General features: G+C 40.3%; 1 protein-coding gene across 5 annotated transcripts in view; it reads left to right on the forward strand.

The window, feature by feature from the left end:
• Positions 1-18,521, forward strand: part of AKAP6 (A-kinase anchoring protein 6) — a 480,944-nt gene that overhangs the window by 202,727 nt on the left and 259,696 nt on the right. For all 5 annotated transcript variants that reach the window (XM_038544457.1, XM_038544461.1, XM_038544460.1 and 2 more), the window contains 2 exons: positions 1,134-1,385; positions 9,678-11,444. In XM_038544457.1, the coding sequence (XP_038400385.1) occupies positions 1,134-1,385; positions 9,678-11,444 (2,019 nt within the window). The remainder of the gene's footprint in view (positions 1-1,133; positions 1,386-9,677; positions 11,445-18,521) is intronic.

Consider the following 18,521-nt stretch of genomic DNA (forward strand, 5'->3'; position numbering starts at 1 on the left):
GTTTTTCTTTAGAAACAACTAATTGAATTCATATGAAATTGAAGGGTTGTTTCTAGCACAGACTGACTGTTTGGATACTCATGATAGGACTCAGACCTCAAATGTTATCCTAAAATTTTAGCCTTAACAGAAATCATAAATAAAAGCCCCATTAAAAAAAAATCACAGAGGCATAAAAAAGAATGAATCACTGAGTACTTTTAGCTGACATGGACATCCTTTTGATGCTTAATGGATTCAAATTGCTCAAATAAATATTACTATTGATGCTACCCATTTCATGCTGCTGGCCTCTGACAGCACAATGGGAATTTAGGAAATTGTAAGGACAAATGACATATCAGACACCAAATCTGCCTACTTAATAGTATGTGTGGAGGAGATTGAAACTTTGATTTAGTAATGTTTTGTTTAAAATGTCCAGGTCTTAAAACAAAACTATAATTTTGTCTTTCTTTGTCCTTGGGGATTTTCTGGCTTGCTTCCTTAAAAAGTAATCCTGTCAGACCTATAAATATAGAGAACCAATTGTGGTTTCCAGAGGGAAGGGGGGAGGGAGGATGGCTAAAATGGGGGAAGGGGAGTGGGAAATACAGGCTTCCATTTATGGGATAAGTATCACAGGGATAAAAGGCATAGGTTGGGGAGCATAGTCAATGATGTTGTAATAGCGCTGTGTGGTAATAGACGGTACCTACCCTTGTGAACATAGCATAATGTATAGAGAAGTTGAATTGCTATGTTGTACACCTGAAACTAATGTGACATTGTGTGTCAACTATACTCAAAAAAGGTCTAAGAAAAGAGTGATTCTGATTACAAAGTGTGGGTTGAAATTTAGATATGCTTATGAATTTAAATATTAAAATCTGTTATTATGGGAATGTGATAATTGTCCCTTACACCAAAGACCCCTTGACTCATTGAAAAGGGTTGGGAGTTCCTATGAACTGGTCTGGTGCCCAGGAAAATGACCTGCAACTGTGTATCTGATCTAAAACAAAGGTAAGTTAGCCAACATGTGGTTTACCTGAGTTGCTCGCCCTGACGATTGGTGTCAAGTGAAGGAGTGAGTCCTCTCCCTCAAAATAAGCCTAAATAATCTTCATATATTTTGTTTTTCTTTACTGCAGGACATTTGTGAAGATATTTCTGATCACGTTGAGCAAATCCATGCCCTCCTTGAAACAGAGTTCTCCCTGAAGCTGCTGTCCTACTCCGTCAATGTGATCGTGGACATCCACGCGGTGCAGCTCCTCTGGCACCAGCTCCGAGTTTCGGTGCTGGTCCTGCGGGAGCGAATCCTGCAGGGTCTGCAGGACGCCAATGGCAACTACACCAGGCAGACGGACATTCTGCAGGCTTTCTCTGAAGAGACAAAGGAGGTGGGTATTTGAAGCCAAGTAATGTGTCATCAAGTGTAGTCATCTGAGAGTTTTCATTTCAGAGAGGTGGGATAGGCATCCTTTCAAAGTAAATAATCAAGCCCTGAGCCAGGTTTTGAATCTAAGTATAGTGACCAGAGGCTAGGGCACTTCTAATGTGAATAAAGCTTTATTTAGGCCATAGTTAATTCACACCTGACCACTCATAATTGTTGGTGCTAACCTGGCTTCTTGTTTCCTATTCAGTTATTTGATAAATATTTATTGAGCACTTATGATGGCTAGGCACTAGGTGCTAAGAATATAATAGTGATCAAAATGTGGTCTTTGCCTTCAAGGAGTCTAGTACTAGATCGAGACAAAAAGTTAGACATTAAGGACAGATTGTGATAAGTCTATATGATGCCACTGGATGTCAGAGAGGGGCACCTAACTCAGACAGGAAAGCTTTTCCAGAGGAAGTGGGTCCAGTCTGGAACCTGAAGGAGAAGCAGGATTAGACTGGGTAACAGAGGTAGAAAGTGTTCTAGACAGAAGGAATGGCATCATCAAAGATCCAGAAGTAAGAGAATGACAGATTCAGAGAGCTATGGACAACACTGGATCAAAAAGTTCAAAGGACCAGGATTTGAACAAATAGGTAAGTGGAGATCAGATGATGAAGATGAAAAGCCATATTAAAAACCATATGAGGGACACCTGGGTGGCTCAGTGGTTGAGCATCTGCCTTCAGCTCAGGTCGTGATCCTGGGGTCCTGGGATAGAGTCCTGCATCGGGCTCCTCACAGGGAGCCTGCTTCTCCCTCTGCCTATGTCTCTGCCTCTCTCTGTGTCTCTCATGAATAAATAAATAAAATAAAGAAACAAACCAAACCAAAACAAAAACCATATTAAAAGAACTGAACTTTATTTTAGGGTCAGCAGGAGAGTTTGTTTAAGGAATTGACATGATTACATTCATGCTTTGAAAAAATCATTCTGGATGCAATGAGTCAAATGAGCTTTGGAATTTTGTATAACTAATGTATCTGGATTTTTTGTACTTATATTAAGAGTAGTTTAAAGAGTTTGTTGTCACTTTTGATGCATGGCTCAAGAATGAACACTGTAGGGGCTCCTGGGTGGCTCAGTTGGTTAAGTATCCAACTCTTGATTTCAGCTCAAGTCATGATCTGGGGGTTGTGAGATTGATCCTGTGTTGGACTCAGCATTCAGCAGTCTGCTTGTCCCTCTCCCTCTCCCTCTGTATATCACCCCTCACCTCAACCTCACTTGTACTCTCTCTCAAATCAATCAATCAATCAATCAATCAATCTTTAAAAAAAGAATGAACACTGAGAATTTGAATTCAAATGAACTTTCCTAATCCCACATAAAATTTGACATATATAGGAGTAAAGCATTGTGCAAAGCAAGGACTGTGTGTGTGTGTGTGTGTGTGTGTGTGTGTAGATAGTCCCTTGGCTCTTGACATCCACTTTCATGCTCTACCCTTGGTTTTGTGGAAAATATATATAAAAGTTTATAAGACACTTGTATAAATAAATAAAATTAAAAGACAGTATAATGAGTGTTGCATAATTCAGTATTAATTAATGTTTCAGTGGCTCCTACATTATCAACAACACAAAACAACTCTGTGCCTATTCTCATAAATTATTTATACTTGTTGATTATTGTTTTCATAATAATGATACTCTTGCTGAAGCAAATTCCCTGCAGGCCCTGGAAGTTTATGAGAATCAAGATCTACTGGGCTCCACTTGAAGTTTTAGGTTCTTTGTCTTCATCCTTTCCTGTTATTGTGGCAGTGAGGGAGGTGGTAGAGTCCTCTAGTAGAGTCCTTTTTTTAAGTCATAGAATGAACACGAGGGTGTGTGTGTTAGTGCCCAGATGCCATCGCTCCCAGATGGGATCCTTAGTGTGTCCTTGACTGGGACTCTTGTGGTTCTGGGAGACTACGGAGAAGCCCAGCTTGTCCAACTCTGCCCTAAATGTGGTATTCATGAGGTGTATGCAGTGAGGGAGAGATGAGGGAAAGACGTATCTAAATTCTGAAACCCTCTTTCTTGAGATAGCACCTGCCATCCCCAGGCTATACTTTGTTGTCACTGTCATTCCTCCTTATGTGTCCTGCTGGCTCTGCCCAACATCCAGTATTGATCAGTCATCAGATCTGCCTACTTTCTACTATTGGAGGTGGGGGGGGGGGGCAGGCATAAGAAATCACTGGATAAAATCAGTTCATTTTACGTATTTATTTATTCATTAAATAAACATTTATTGATCAGCAGCTCTTTGTTGTAGAGCAGAAGATATAGCAGTATTCTAGGACTTCTTGTTATCACTGGTGGTGTTTTGTGGAATATGTTCATCATGCACTAGTTTGAACTTGTGTCATTCAAGAAGCGGTACCCAAGATAATGATGAAGAGCCACTGAGGCTAACTAATTGTCACTGGCCACCATTTTATATTTTGAGTTTATATTAAGTAGGTATGGCTCTCACAATGTGAGCTCAACAATTATTTACAGATTGATTAAAAACAATTTAGTGCATTTTCATATTTGAAATTCTTTAGTTCTGTCATAAATATGCAAGAATATGTTGTGTGAGGGATAGAAGAACGGTGGATTCTCAGCCATCTGCTTTGTGGATATTTTTCTATAAATTGAAGCACAGTTTCCATTATCCTTCCTAAAGCTGTGAAAACCTGATCCTATTTGTCCTTCTAGTGTGACTCCATGAGAACATTTCAAAGACTGCTTATTTTTTTTGTTTCTGACAGCAAGAACACTGGGATTGTGGAAAACAGGAAGGGAATTAGGATAAAATTCTAAGCTTTATCAGAATATATTCAGCTGCAAAAAATTTGTAGAATGAAGAGGGAAATGGCATAAAACAGGCTGATAAACTGAAATAGTAGATGTCCTTCCCGTAAAAGTGAATTCATTTTCTCTTTTTGTAAGTTTTTGTAGTTTTTGTCTCTGAGCCACATTGAAGGATAAGTTGGAAAGCTGGGAAAGTGGCAAGTTCTTTCTCTTTCTGTCTTTGCAAAAACAAAATGTGTAAGTTTAGTTCTTTTATTTAAATATGACACAGACCATATTTTGTAAGCAAACTAGCAAATGTTTTGCTAAAACAAAACCAACCAACTGAATGAATAAAAAACAGAGCAAAGCTCAACATTGTGTATAAAATGCGTTGTACTGAAATTTTTTACATTTCAGATACTTTGACGAACACTTTATTGTTTCATATAGTAAGGAGGGTAAGGGATATTAAAAATAGTTCCATTTTATAGATGGAAAAACTGAATCTAAGAGAGGTTAAGTGACCACTTAAGGATATAAAGCTGGGATTAATTAAATGGAACAAATAAACCAGCTCTTAATTGATCTCTGTTGTAATAATAGTAGTTCTTCCCTCCCTCTCTCCTCTGCCCCTCCCTTCCTTTCTGCTTTTCTTTCTATCACTCTTAAATATTTATTGCTTTCCTACTATGTATAAGGTACTAGGCATTCAAAGATGAATAACACAGGTTAGGAATCACCCTCATAGTTTTGTTAGAGCCTCAAATAGTTCCAGGAGGTAGGCTGGGAAGGTGCCGTTATTATTTTACAGATGATATTATTGTATCGGCTGAAGGCAGACCTTAACCAACTGAGACACCCAGGCACCCCAAGAACATTCTTTTTTAAAAATTGCCTCTGTATGGATGGTGAAATCTAGAAAAATACTTTTGAAGAATCCTCTTAATAACAGTTTAAAAAAATGCATGGATAAATGCTTATCATTTGGTCTTTAGGATATGAAGTAGATAATACACTGTGTGCTGTTTTTTGTTTTGTTTTTCAGGGAGGGATTTTTTCCAAATTAAAAATGCAGTCTTATTAAAAATAGTCACCCCTGAGTGACAATCAGCCATGCACAGAAATAGTTGGCCTGGTTGGAACCAAAGGGGCACTGAGTGTTTTTGAGTGTGGTATTTTCTTCTCCAAACAAAGGACTGGCTACAGAAGGGATCTTCAGGGGAAGACTTAGGAAAACGTAGCCATCCCCTATTAGCTGAGATGTAGCCTCATATCAGATATTCATCAAATATCATTTACTGAGTACCAGTTATTTTCAAGCATGACAGTGTTCCTGATCTTAGAGTTCTGTCACCATCACAGAGGACATCAGACACTTTCCCTGGGCTATAGAAACAGGTGATTGACACTTGTAGGAGTCTAATTTTTACCTGAACTCTCAAATTTCTTTTTTTCTACCCATCGTGGAAACACTTTTACTTAAAACCTCTTTCACCTCACTTAGGTAGCTACAGTGCTGTACTTATATGGTAAAAATGATAGAAAAATAATGCAAATTTCAACTAGTTAGTAATTTAAATACCAACTTATGAGAGAGTTTGGGAACTTAACCATCATTTATAATACTAATTTTGCAAAATTATTAAGTTCTGAGTACTGAACAACCAAATTAAAATAATTAAATAAGGGACACGTGGATGACTCAGCAGTTGAGCATCTGTCTTCAGCCCAGGGCGTGATCCTAGAGTCCAGGGATCGAGTCCCTGCATCGGGCTCCCTGCATGGAGCCTGCTTCTACCTCTGCCTGTGTCTCTGCCTCTCTCTCTCTCTCTCTCTCTATGTCTATCATGAATGAATAAATAAATAAATCTTAAAAAAATTTGTAAAAAAAAAAAATTGAATGAAGTGTAACTTTTGTTCAGCTGGCTGATTCCTTGTTGGTTTTGGCTTCTTTTAGTCCAGGTATGAAGCATAAAAGCCACACAGTTCCATTTAGATAATTTTTATTGAGATTGGAAGTTAATATTGGTTTCTCATTTTTGTGCAGTGTAATTTAGCATAGGGATACCTCTCATTTTGAATAAACTTGCCTCCTCAATATACTTGATTAGTAAAAGTAATAATATAATAAGTAATAAAAGTGAACATTCATTGAGCACCTATTCCTGTGCCAGATTTGTGTCTTACCTTTATTATCTCACTTAAGACTCACAATGGCCCTTGACATGACTTATCATTTGCTTTTGTACTGGTGAAGGAATTGAGGTTTAATGACATCAGGCTACTGGCACATGGTCACATGGCTAATTTGTGGTAGAGCCAGAATTTGACTCTTAAACTCAGCCTTTTATTCACTAGAGTCAACTAAAACTACATAATCAGAGGAAGAAATTACATGAAAGCATAGAGTTACATTCCAAAACATCGTCAGATTCATCCATTCATTCATGTATTGAACAGATACATCTGTGATTACTTACTCTATGCATGTCACTATGCTAAATGTTGCAAGCGTTCTGGTGAGTCAGCCATTTTCTATATGATTTATACTCCTGTGGAACTTATAAACCAATAGGGTAAACAAATTAATCAAATAATCACAATAGTATTTATTTACAGATTGAGGTAAATGCTTAAAGGAAAAACAACATAGTTTTATGAGAGCTTGTAAAAAAATCTGACTTAGGTGGGAATTTGGAATCTTGAAGAAGTGAAGCTTGATCTAAGGTCTGAGGGAAGAGTACAAGTAAACTAGTTAAGGGGTGTTGTAGGTAGGAAGCTTTCTTTCTTTTTTTTAAATATTTTATTTGCTTATTTGAGAGAGTGAATAAGAAAGCACAAGTAGGAGGGGTGGAGCAGAGGAAGAGGGAGAAGCAGACATTGGGGAGCCCAACACCTGGCTTGATCCCAGGACTCTGAAATCAGGAGTCTGGATCATGACCTGAGCCAAAGGCAGGTGCTTCACCAACTGAGCTACCCAGGCGCCCTGGTGGGAAGCTTTCTTGACAAAGGAAATACCACATACAAAAGCCATGAGGCTGAAGGAACTCATTATGTTCAAATACTGAAAGGAGGACACTTTGGTTGGGTGCAGCCAGGGAGGGGATGGTGGCTTGAGAGAAGCCTCTATATGTATGTTCTTAGAAGGGTCTGGGTTTTTAACCCAATAGCAAGAATCTAACAAAGCTAATAGCAGGAAGTATCATGTTTGCAATTTGTAAAGATTACTCTTTAAAAAAAAAAAAGATTTTTTCATTATTTTAGAGAGAGAGTATGGGGATGAGGGGGGTGGGGTAGAGGGAAAGAGAGAGAGAATTCCAAGCATACCCCCCACAGAGTGTGGAGCCTGATATGGGGCTTGATCTCACAACCCTGAACTCATGACCTGAGCTGAAACCAAGAGTTGGATGCTTAACCAACTGTGCCACCCAGGTGCCCCAAGGTTACTTTTTACAATGTGGCAGTATGGAAAACAAGCTGGAGGAGGGGGTATGTCTGTTGAAAATAATATTCAATGAATCAAAGAAAATTGTGATACAGAGATCAGAGTGTGGACTCTGGGTCAGAAAACCTCCATTTAAGATCTAGCTCGGCCCCTAGATGTGAGGTCAAATGCTAGCTATGTACCTTCTTTTGGCTTCTGTTCCTCTTATATAAAACAGGGACCGTAGTACAGACCCCAGAAGAAAGTTATTGTGAGGATTCAATGAAAAAGTAATAGTAGGAATAAACCTTCCCCATTTATACATGAGGAAATTGGGGCTTAGAAAAGTTGATGAGGTGGATGATGATGATGATGATGATGATGATGATGATGATTATTTATCTGAATATTGTGGAGTACCAGTGAGAGGAGTAGGAGATAAAGGCAAGGTGAAGTTACAAAAGGAGAGAAAACTTCCAAAAGCAAAATGAACAAATGAACAAATGAACAAAGAAAAAAACAGTGGAAGGTCCTAGAGTACCTGGATCTTGGGACAACCTGGCTGAAAGGAGGGGTTCAGCAGCCACATGACTTCTGGCTTCAGTTTGTTCACTTGGTTCCTCCTCCAGGAGAAGAAACGACCCTTCACTTTTTAGTTTCCTTCCTTCTCTTCCTAAAAAACTAGATTACATCAGGCTGTCCTTAGCCTGCTAGGCATAAAAGGATTCTAGGGCCCTTCTGTCTTCAGCAAATTGTCAATCAAAAATCTCCCCATTTGTTGTATGCTATTAGAAATTGCATTAGTGGGGCAGGGGTGGCTCAGTGGTTGAGCGTCTGCCTTGGCTCAGGTCATGGTCCTGGGATTGAGTCCCACATCAGTCTTCCCTCAGGGAGCCCGCTTCTCCCTCTATGACTCTGCCTCTCTGTGTGTGTCTCTCATGAATAAATAAATAAAATCTTTAAAAAAAAAAGAAAAGAAAAAAGAAACTGCATTAGTGATGAAGGGTGCCTGGGTGGCTCAGTCAGTTAAGTGGCCGACTCTTGGTTTCATCCCAGGTCATGATCTCAGGGTCCTGGGATCAAGCCCTGCATTGAGCTCTGTGCTTAGTGGGGAGTCTGCTTGAGGATTCTCTCTCCTTCTGCCCCTCCCCCTCCTCAAGTAACTAAATCTTCTTTAAAAAAGAAACTGCGTTAGTGATCAGATAAAAGCCTTCATCACATAATTGAAGATTAAAAATACTCACGTGTAAAGTCTTTTTTTTTTTTAATTTTAGCAGAGAGGGCTTTCAAATCAAACTCTGGCTTATCTTGAGTTATAAATAACAAGAGCGGGAGGCACTTGATATCTAACATACACCAATGGGAGTGGGGGAGAGGAATGCATGTGAGAGAGAGGGGACAGGGACTAAGATGGTAAGTTTTGATATTCATTACTTTTCTCCAGGATTACCCGTGTTGATCTTCAAAAGGGCGGGTATGAACAGAAGCTGGTCCTGAACTGTTTCTGTGATGTATGCAAATTCAGTAGTTCACCTTTGTGATTTGTGAATATATAGTTAACATGACAGACTTGTGAAATTGGTTATACCACTTAAACACATTTATTGAGCATCTTCTATAAGCTAGCTACTGTTGTAGGTGCTGGAGTGATAGCAATGTGCAAAGCAGACGTTTGTGGAAATTTTATTCTTATATTACTTTGTTCCCAGAATTTTATTACTGAAGGCATCACATAAGAAGTGCTTATTAAATGAACTATGGGCTATTTTAAAATGGAAAGGTAAGGGAAGAATGGATGTTTTTGGCTTGACCTTGACCATTTCTATCAAGGCTCTATTCTCCAGATTAAAGAAGAGTCCTGAAATATTTAAGAACAGGATACTATAGAAAGCAATATAATTGATTAATATGCCTCTCTATATATTAAACCAGAAGCAGTTGAGACTGCTGCATTTTTTCACCTTTACAGTGGCCTCTGCTGAGATTTCATGTGAACAGCTAGTTGAGTATAATTGATGTCGCATTTACTGAAACTGTTGCCCTTGTCTGTTTCAGGGCCGGCTTGATTCTCTAACAGAAGTGGATGACTCAGGACAGTTAACTATCAAATGCTCTCAAAATTACTTGTCTCTGGATTGTGGTATTACTGCTTTCGAACTGTCTGACTACAGTCCAAGTGAGGATTTGCTTGGTGGCCTAGGTGACATGACCTCTAGCCAGGTCAAAACCAAACCCTTTGACTCTTGGAGCTACAGTGAGATGGAAAAGGAGTTCCCCGAGCTCATCCGAAGCGTTGGGTTACTCACTGTGGCTACTGACCCCATCCCTTCCAACTGCAGCGAAGCAGCAAGTGAGGAGGGACCTCAGGTATCTCTTTCAGCAGATGACAAAAGTGGATGTGAGGAAAGCAGTGCTTTGACAGTCGAGGAGCAACCGAGCTTAGTGCCTGGGACGTCATCTTCAGGGGAAGCTCTGACAAATGCTGATCAAGCCCCTCCTGAGACTGTGAAGCAAGAATCCAGTTCTTCCTCACAACTTGGGACAAAGAACCAACAGCCTCTGCCTTGTGAAAATGCAACTCCCAAGCGATCCATCAGAGATTGCTTTAACTATAATGAGGACTCTCCCACACAGCCCACGTTGCCCAAAAGAGGGCTTTTCCTTAAAGAGGAAACTTTGAAGAATAATCTGAAAGGCACTGCAAGAAAGAAGCAGATGGCTGATCTCAAGCCTGAGATGAGCAGAAGCACCCCCTCTCTAGTGGATCCTCCTGACAGATCCAAGCTTAGTTTGGTGTTACAGTCTTCCTACCCCAACAGTCCTGCTGCTGCCAGTCAGTCCTATGAGTGTTTGCACAAGGTGGGAGATGGGAATCTTGAAAGCACCATCAAAAGTCGCATCAAGGAAATATCCTCCAGCCTGGGAAGGCTTAGTGACTGCCATAAAGAGAAACCTCGACTTAAAAAGCCACAAAAAGCCCCAGAAGAGGGGCCTCTGTGCCGAACACCTAAACGGGGAGCCGGTTCTGGCAAGCAAGCCGAAAACAGGAGGAACTCAGTAGTGCCGAATGGAATTCCTTCAGGTACTCCCAAGGCCACAGAGGGACCAGAAACAGAGTCCGTTTCCCCATCCTCACTCGAGCCGTGTAATCAGAAAAGTTGGAATGCCAAATTGCCAGCGCAGTCAGAAACATCCAGTTCACCACCTTTCACCCAAAGTAGCGAATCCTCTATTGGCTCAGACAACATGGTGTCTCCAGTACCCCTTCTTTCAAAAAACAAAAGCAAAAAAAGTTACTCCTCCTCCCCAAGTCACGTCACCAGGAATGGTCAGGTTGTGGAGGCCTGGTATGGCTCTGATGAATACTTAGCACTACCCTCTCATCTTAAGCAGACAGAAGTTTTAGCTTTAAAGTTGGAAAACCTAACAAAGCTGCTGCCTCAGAAACCCAGAGGAGAAACCATCCAAAATATTGATGACTGGGAACTGTCTGAAATGAATTCAGATTCTGAGATCTACCCAACGTACCATGTCAAGAAGAAGCATACAAGGCTGGGCAGAGTGTCTCCCAGCTCGTCCAGTGACATAGCCTCTTCACTGGGAGAGAGCGTGGAATCTGGGCCCCTGAGTGACATTCTTTCTGACGAGGAGTTGTGTATGCCTCTCTCCGGTATGAAAAAATACATTGATGAGAAGTCCGAGAGAGCTTCATCCTCTGAGAAAATTGACAGCCATTCAGCCACAAAATCTGCTTTAATTCAGAAACTGATGCAAGATATTCAACACCAAGACAACTATGAAGCCATATGGGAAAAAATAGAGGTAAGGTGGTCTTCTTAACTTGAAAGATTTCTTACCTGATCTTTGGAAGTAGTGCTGGGGAAAGGTCAATCCCTCCCCATCCTCATAATAAAAATGTTACTATGTTTGATAAGCCTGATTCCTCAGAAGAAGAGAAGGAGAAGCACAATGATCACTCCACTGCAACAGAGTATGTATCTTTAGGAACTACTCTTGTCAGTGCATTAGCCTGCTGTGTCCCTGCTTGGTATAGGAATCCCTGTAGATATTGCTCACACCTAACATGGTTCCTGATGAATGGTGGGCCCCTTTGGGTGGAATACAACAAAATAAAGTAGAGCAGTAGCTGTGCACACACCAGTACCTCAGGAATACGTGAATGGAATGTTGCAGTTATCCTCACTGATTTTTGATTTGTTTGTTCTAACCCCAGAATAGTTTACCATTCCCAATGTTAACTCCCTATAGAAATAAACCAGATGTTTCTAATATTGGGGGGAATCTTTGTGTTTCTTCAATCTTCCTCCTTTTTGAGGCCCCTGGCTAATAACCATGCTTCCTATTCTCTGTACCATCTGTGGCTCTGAGATGGGGAGTTGATATTTTGGGTAAATCTGTTTGTTTGTTTACTGAGAAAGCGAGTGAGCATGTGCACAGGAGCAAAGAGGGGGTGAGGGGCAGAAGGAGAGGTAGAGAGAGAATCTTAAGCAGGCTCCACCCCTAGCACAGAGCCCAACTTGGAGCTCAGTCGTGACCTGGGCCTAAATCAAGAGACAGTTGCTTAAGTGGCTGAGCCACCCAGGTGCCCCAAATCTATGCTTTTAGAATGGATTGTTAGATGAAATCTTTGAGAACAAATGTCAAAATTCTCAGAACTGAGCTCTGTAATTTAAGCTGATTTAAGACACTGGATAAAAGTATAATACACATGGACAGGATAACCTGGAGGAAGAAAATGAAGGTGTGTAAAACAAAGGAAAAGCTAATGGCAATATATATAATAGTAATATATATTGATAATTATTTTTACTAAGAATTTATGTATCCATCCCTATGGCAACCCTAATATTAATCTCATTGTATGGATAAGGAGATTGAGGCTGAGAGAGACCAGGCAGTCTGCTCTAGTGTCCATACTATTAACTAAAAGCTCCCATGCCTCAGTAAGGAAGTGATCAATATATACTGCATGTAAATAGTGTCATACTGTAAAGAAGAAGTAATATCAGTGGAGCCAGGATTTGCCTGGGAAGTTCTTGTGAAGTGCCAAACCTTCAGTGGAATTTTGAAGGGCATGCCAGGATTTAGACAGAGAGGATAGTGGGTATTTTAGGTAGGAGGAGCACAAACCAAAACACAGAGGTAGGAACTGGGGATGAGCATGCGTATGGGGGGTGGGGGTACAGAGAGTCCTGACTGGAAGGTCTGTGAAGAGAGAGCAGTGAAAGCTCCCATACATATAGCACACCCAGTGGCTACAAGGCACTGAAAGCCAGTACAAGGCAATTAGAAGGTAGGACTTTTTCAGATGACAAGGCTAAGGCAGACCAGGGTTAGAAAACTTGCTTTAGGCCTCACAGCTGGTAATTACAGAGTAAGGGTTTGAACTCAGAGCCAGCACACGTAAAGCAGTGTGGGCCATGGCCTCCAGTAGCCTTTCTGGAAGATTTAGCTGATGCTAATAGGAAGGAGGTCATGGCGGTTATGATGGAGTCTAAGGGACAGCTGTGATGTGGGACTGGCAAAGGTGGGGAAGGCTGTTGAAGAAAGCAGGACCCAAGAGAAGTGGTTCTAGGCCTTGCTCAGCCATTCAAGCCTGGAGTGGGCTGTGGCTGATCATGTTTCACTCTGGGCCTTGTTTCTTCTTTTGTAAATAGAGATGTTTTACGCAGATGATGGCCACAATACCAATTTCCAATGGTAGCATGTTTTGTTTCCATTATCCTGCAAATATAAGTTCAGCCTCTGGGGACCAGTATATCTTTAGTAGAAGAAAGCGTTTGGATGGGTAGCTGGCTTGAGGTGGAGATGAGGCAGGTAATTTAAAAAATATATACATTGATATTGATTATATGATAAAACCGTTAAGAGGAAGTATCTTGTGAGGTCCTGGAGTTGGGATATGAAGTAAAGGCTGAGAGAGGATTAAGCCTCTTGGTCAGTCCAATCTCCCTTTATCAATTCAGTGGGGCAGCTGCCAACCCCCAGGTCGGTTGACCTAGGACTTTGCACTCTAGCTTTGATCTACCTATAGTGACCTAGAGAACCTATTCTACCTGCAAGTATAACATATTAAGAGAAGGTATTATTTAACATCTTTATATCATGTGCTAGGTACTTTACCTCCAGTAATTTTCTCATAGGATTCTCAAACAACCCTACAAGGTAGGTTTTATTATCCAAAATAGACCACTTCTCTCCCCCCACCAACCCGCAGTGTTCCCACTTTGGTCCTAGCCTCCTAATTGGTCTCTCTGCTCCCATCCTGCTCCTATTACAGTCTGTTTCTAACACAGCAGCCAGAATGATCCTTTTGAAACATAGATCAGATCAGATCACCTCTCTGCTCAAAACCCTGCACCAGCTCCTGTTGCAGAGGCCCTCCACAGACTGTTCCCTTGATTTCCTCTCTGACCTGATTCCTAACTGCTCTTCCTTATGCTCACTTCACCCCATTCCCACTGGGTTCTTTGCTGTTCCTAGAACAAGCTGGGCATGCCCATGCTTTTAGAATCTTTGTCACTTACCTCTGCCCGCGTTCTTCCCATTAGATGTTCTCATTTCTAATTTTTTTAACCTGTTCTGAGTCTGCTGAAGTATTAACTTCTCAGAGAAGCCTACCCTGACCACCTTTGAAAAGGTATAGCCCATGAGGTGCCTGGGTGGCTCAGTCATTTGGGTGTCTGACCCTTGGTTTCTGCTCAGGTCATGATCTCAGGGTTGTGAGATCAGTATTCTCTCTCTCTCTCCCTTTCCCTCCCTCCCTTTCCTTCTCCCCCCTCCCTCTGTCTCTCTAAAATAATAAATAAATATATCTTTACAAAAATAAAAGGTATAACCCGAAGGCTTCTTGTTTTTCCTACAGCTCTCACTGTGTTCTGTCATTCTTTATAATTCTGTTTAGTGTATTTGTTGTCTTAGCATGTTTACTGTTTCCCCCAGCTAGAATGGAATCTATGTGAGGGAAGGAATATTTATCTGTTTAGCTTGCTAATGAATCTAATACACCTATAACAGTGCCTGGCATATTGTAAGTGCTCAGTAAAGACTGTTGAATAAATGAATGAATCTCCATTTTAGAGTGGATGAAATCGAGTGTAGAGAGGTAAAATCACTTTTCCTAGGCTGCCCAGTTCTAGATAAAGTCTTGAGAATAGATGAATTCCCTGAGAGAATGAGGATAGATGGGGAAGAGAAGAGGGGTGGTAACTGAGACTCAAGTTCTCTCCCACTTATGAGGCAGGAACAAGGAAGAGGTTCACTCCACAGAGATGGTTCTTGGATGCTAAGTAAATGGAGGAAGAAGGGATGTAAGATGGACGTAGCTTTGTTCTCTGTAAAAGGGATATGGAGAAGAATAAGAACAAAGACGAAGAAGCAACCTTTAGATTTGGTTGAGATGGTCAATGAGGACCTTAGAGAAAAATGGATTCAATCAATGAATGGAGGTAGAAACTGGATTATAGATGATTAAAAAGTTAAAGAATCATTCATAGCTCAAGGAATTGGGTTGAGAAGGTAATATGAGACAAAGGGTGATAGTTGAAAGTAAAGTCAAATAAAAATTTCATTTAGAAAAAAATTAAAGCTTATTTGAAGATAGAAAAGACACAATAACAAGAGTGTAAATGTGGCACAGGCTGAGACAAGAAGGGAAGGAATGTGGAACTCCATGGGAAGAATGGTGGCCTGATATGAAAAAGTTATAAGATACTGAGGAATCCATCCTGCTTCTGATTCCACCCCTACCAAATGGGGAGTGTGTGCTTCCTCCTCCCTTCATATACTCAGCTCTCCCTTCTTCTCTCTGAGTCACACAGAACACAAGATTGAAGGCACAACAGATTGAGGACTTCATGGGGCTATGATAGAATCCCTGGGATAACACCTGGGTGTTAGGGTGACAAGGATCTTAGACACCTTTTAGGTTCCTGTCATTTCCCACCCCTCATATTTGAGTCTTTCTTATAGTAGCCTGGTATGTGAATGTGAAATATTTTTTAAATTTTTTTATTCTGTAGGAAATTAATTTCTTTGAATACATATGTTCACATGACTTAAAAACATATGTTTAAAAATATCTAGTAAAATTTTTTTTCTCTTCTTTATTCTCCATCTTGGGCTCCCACCTCATTGAAGGTGATCACTGTTATTTTAGTTTATATGTCCTCTAAGAAGTTCTTTACACATATACAAGCAAATGCAAATGCATATATTAAGCAATATTTTAAAACCTAAGAAACAAGTTACAGCCTATTCTCCACAAATAAAAATTCTTCTGTTAACTCTGTGAGTTCCTAAGAGACGTTCCTTTCCCAATCTCTTGGTGGGAATTAAGGGGATTTTGCTCAAATATGGTTGATTTTTCCCAGAACCTATCATGTGGATGAAGTAATTGAGCATCTCAGGTTGAGTGTTCACCTCCAATGGGAGCTTCACAAGGCCCAAAATTAAAAGTGAAAAAGTTAATCAAACCATTGAACTAGATTCAGTTGTTGTGGAGCATTCAAGAAATGGAATAAAAGTAATGAAGAAAAAGGAGGAGAGGGCATGTCTGGAGCAGATGAAATCAAACAGAATGGTGAAAGATTAACTTACTGAACGGTGTCTTATGTGGTGTAAGTATTAGGGATTGGCAAACTATAGCTTGCCCAGTGCCTAATTTTTAAAACAATGTAAGATTGGAACACAGCTGCTCTCATCATCAATGTCTGCTTTTGTGCTTCTATGACAGAATTAAGTAGTTGTGACAGAGATTGATAGTTTGCAAAGGCTAAACTATTTATTGTTACAGGAAAAATTTGCTGACCCCTGCTCTAGTGTAAGGAAGAAGGAAGGGATCAGCATCTACTATGTGCCAGGTTCTGTTATAGGTCCTTTCATTTAATTTAGATGACAACCCTGTGGAAGAGCTATTATTGGTCTTGTTTTACCAACGACAAATCTGAGGCTCCAGAGTCATACTGCTGGTAGTATAAGAGCTGGAAGTTCAACTGAGATGCCAGAACTGACTTGATTTTCTCCTAAAGATATATTTCAATACCAGAGAAGTTAGACAGTAATCACATATACAGATAAAATCTATTTAGAAAACCTATAAACCATTTTAGGTTAGTAAATGAATAGTGTGACTTCTTCCTCATGACCTGGATAGAAATGAACTGTCTAGCAAGTAGCCGCTTGTCCAAGGTGAGTAATTGCTGATGCCAGATTAATAGCTGTATGATTCCTAGGGGGGCTAGCAGAAAGCAGTGTAACCTGGTGCCACTGTAGTGAAGCATTTCAGGAGATCCCAAAGGAGGTAGTGCAAGGTCCACTTCTCACATCATAGGTTTCCTGTTCACTCTAAGTTCTCAAAGCTCATCCTGGAAGATACTACCTCATTAGGTTGGACTCATTGGTAGCAAGTTGACAGAAGCATGATATAGCTGATCCCTTTTCTTTCCAGCTACCAATATCTTCAGATTCCAGATTATGGCATCTCAGCTATGGTTCAGTGACTCGACTGTTGTTAGCAATTTATCTTAGGGACATCTATAACCTGATTTTAAAAACTTCTTTGGTGCCAGCTAAGGATGTCTTTGCACACTAGTTATTTCAGATACAGTGCAACAAATACTTGGCTGAATGCTTGCTTTTTGGAACTAGGCTATGTAAAATCACAGTCAAGTCTGTGGTAGTAGCACAAAGGCAGCCCCCATTGCTGCTGGGAACCAGTTGGTAACATCATGAGTAATGTTAATGTAGAAGAGATTTAGTCCTGGGATTAACTTGGCACTGATTTATTTTTCCAACAAGTAAAATAGGTCCAGATAGATGCTGTTCTTTCTTTTACCCTCATTTTGACTATATGTTGACACACTAGAGATAACACACTGGTGATAGTAATCATTAAAGAAGTAGCGTGTTGTCCTCAATTCTCTTCTTTTCCTTTTCTTTTTTTCCATTGTGATAAAAAGCCTGTAGCATAAAATTTGCCATTTTAACTGTTTTTAAGTGTACAATTCATTAGTGTTAAGTATATTTACATTGGTGGGGGCACTTGGGGGGCTCAGTTAAGTGGCGGACTCTTGATTTCAGCTCAGGTTGTGATCTCAGGGTTGTGAGATTGAGCCCCAGGTTGGGCTCCACTCTGGGCCTCGAACCTATTTAAGATTCTCTCTCTCTCCCTTTGCGCCTCCCACACCCTGCACCTGCACACGTGCTCTCTCTCTCTCTGTCTCTCAAAAAAACCAATTATTCACATTGTTGTGAAATAGATCTCCAGAACTTTTTCATCTTGTAAATCTGAAACTCTGTACCCACTAAACAGAGACTTCCCTTTGCTCCTCCTCCCCCAGCCCAGTAACCACCGTTCTACTTTCTGTTTCTATGAATTTGGCTACTTTAGATACCTCCTGTAAGTGGAATTATATTGCATTTGTCTTTTTGTGACTGAGTTATTTCACATAGCTTAATGTCCTCAAGGTTCATGTTGTAGCATATGACACGGTAAGGCTGAATAATAATCTACTGTGTGTCTATAGCATATTTTGTTTTTTTGTTCATCTGTGGATGGATATTTGGCTTGCTTCCACCTCTTGGCTATTTTGAATAGCCCTGCTATGAACATGGGTATGCAGATATCTCTTTGAGACTCAGCTTTCAATTCTTTTGGGTATATATCCAGAAATGAGATTGCTGGATCTCATAGTAGTTCTATTTTTCATGTTTTGAGGAACCTTCATACCATTTCCCATAGCAATTGCTCCATTTATAATCACACCAATAGTGCATAAGAGTTCCAATTTCTCCACATCCTTTCCAACATTTGTTATTTATTTATTTATTTTTTGTATAGTAGCCATCTTAATGTGAGATGATATCTCATTGTGGTTT

This window comes from Canis lupus, chromosome 8 (genome assembly GCF_011100685.1).
Source record: "Canis lupus familiaris isolate Mischka breed German Shepherd chromosome 8, alternate assembly UU_Cfam_GSD_1.0, whole genome shotgun sequence".
NCBI lineage: Eukaryota > Metazoa > Chordata > Mammalia > Carnivora > Canidae > Canis > Canis lupus.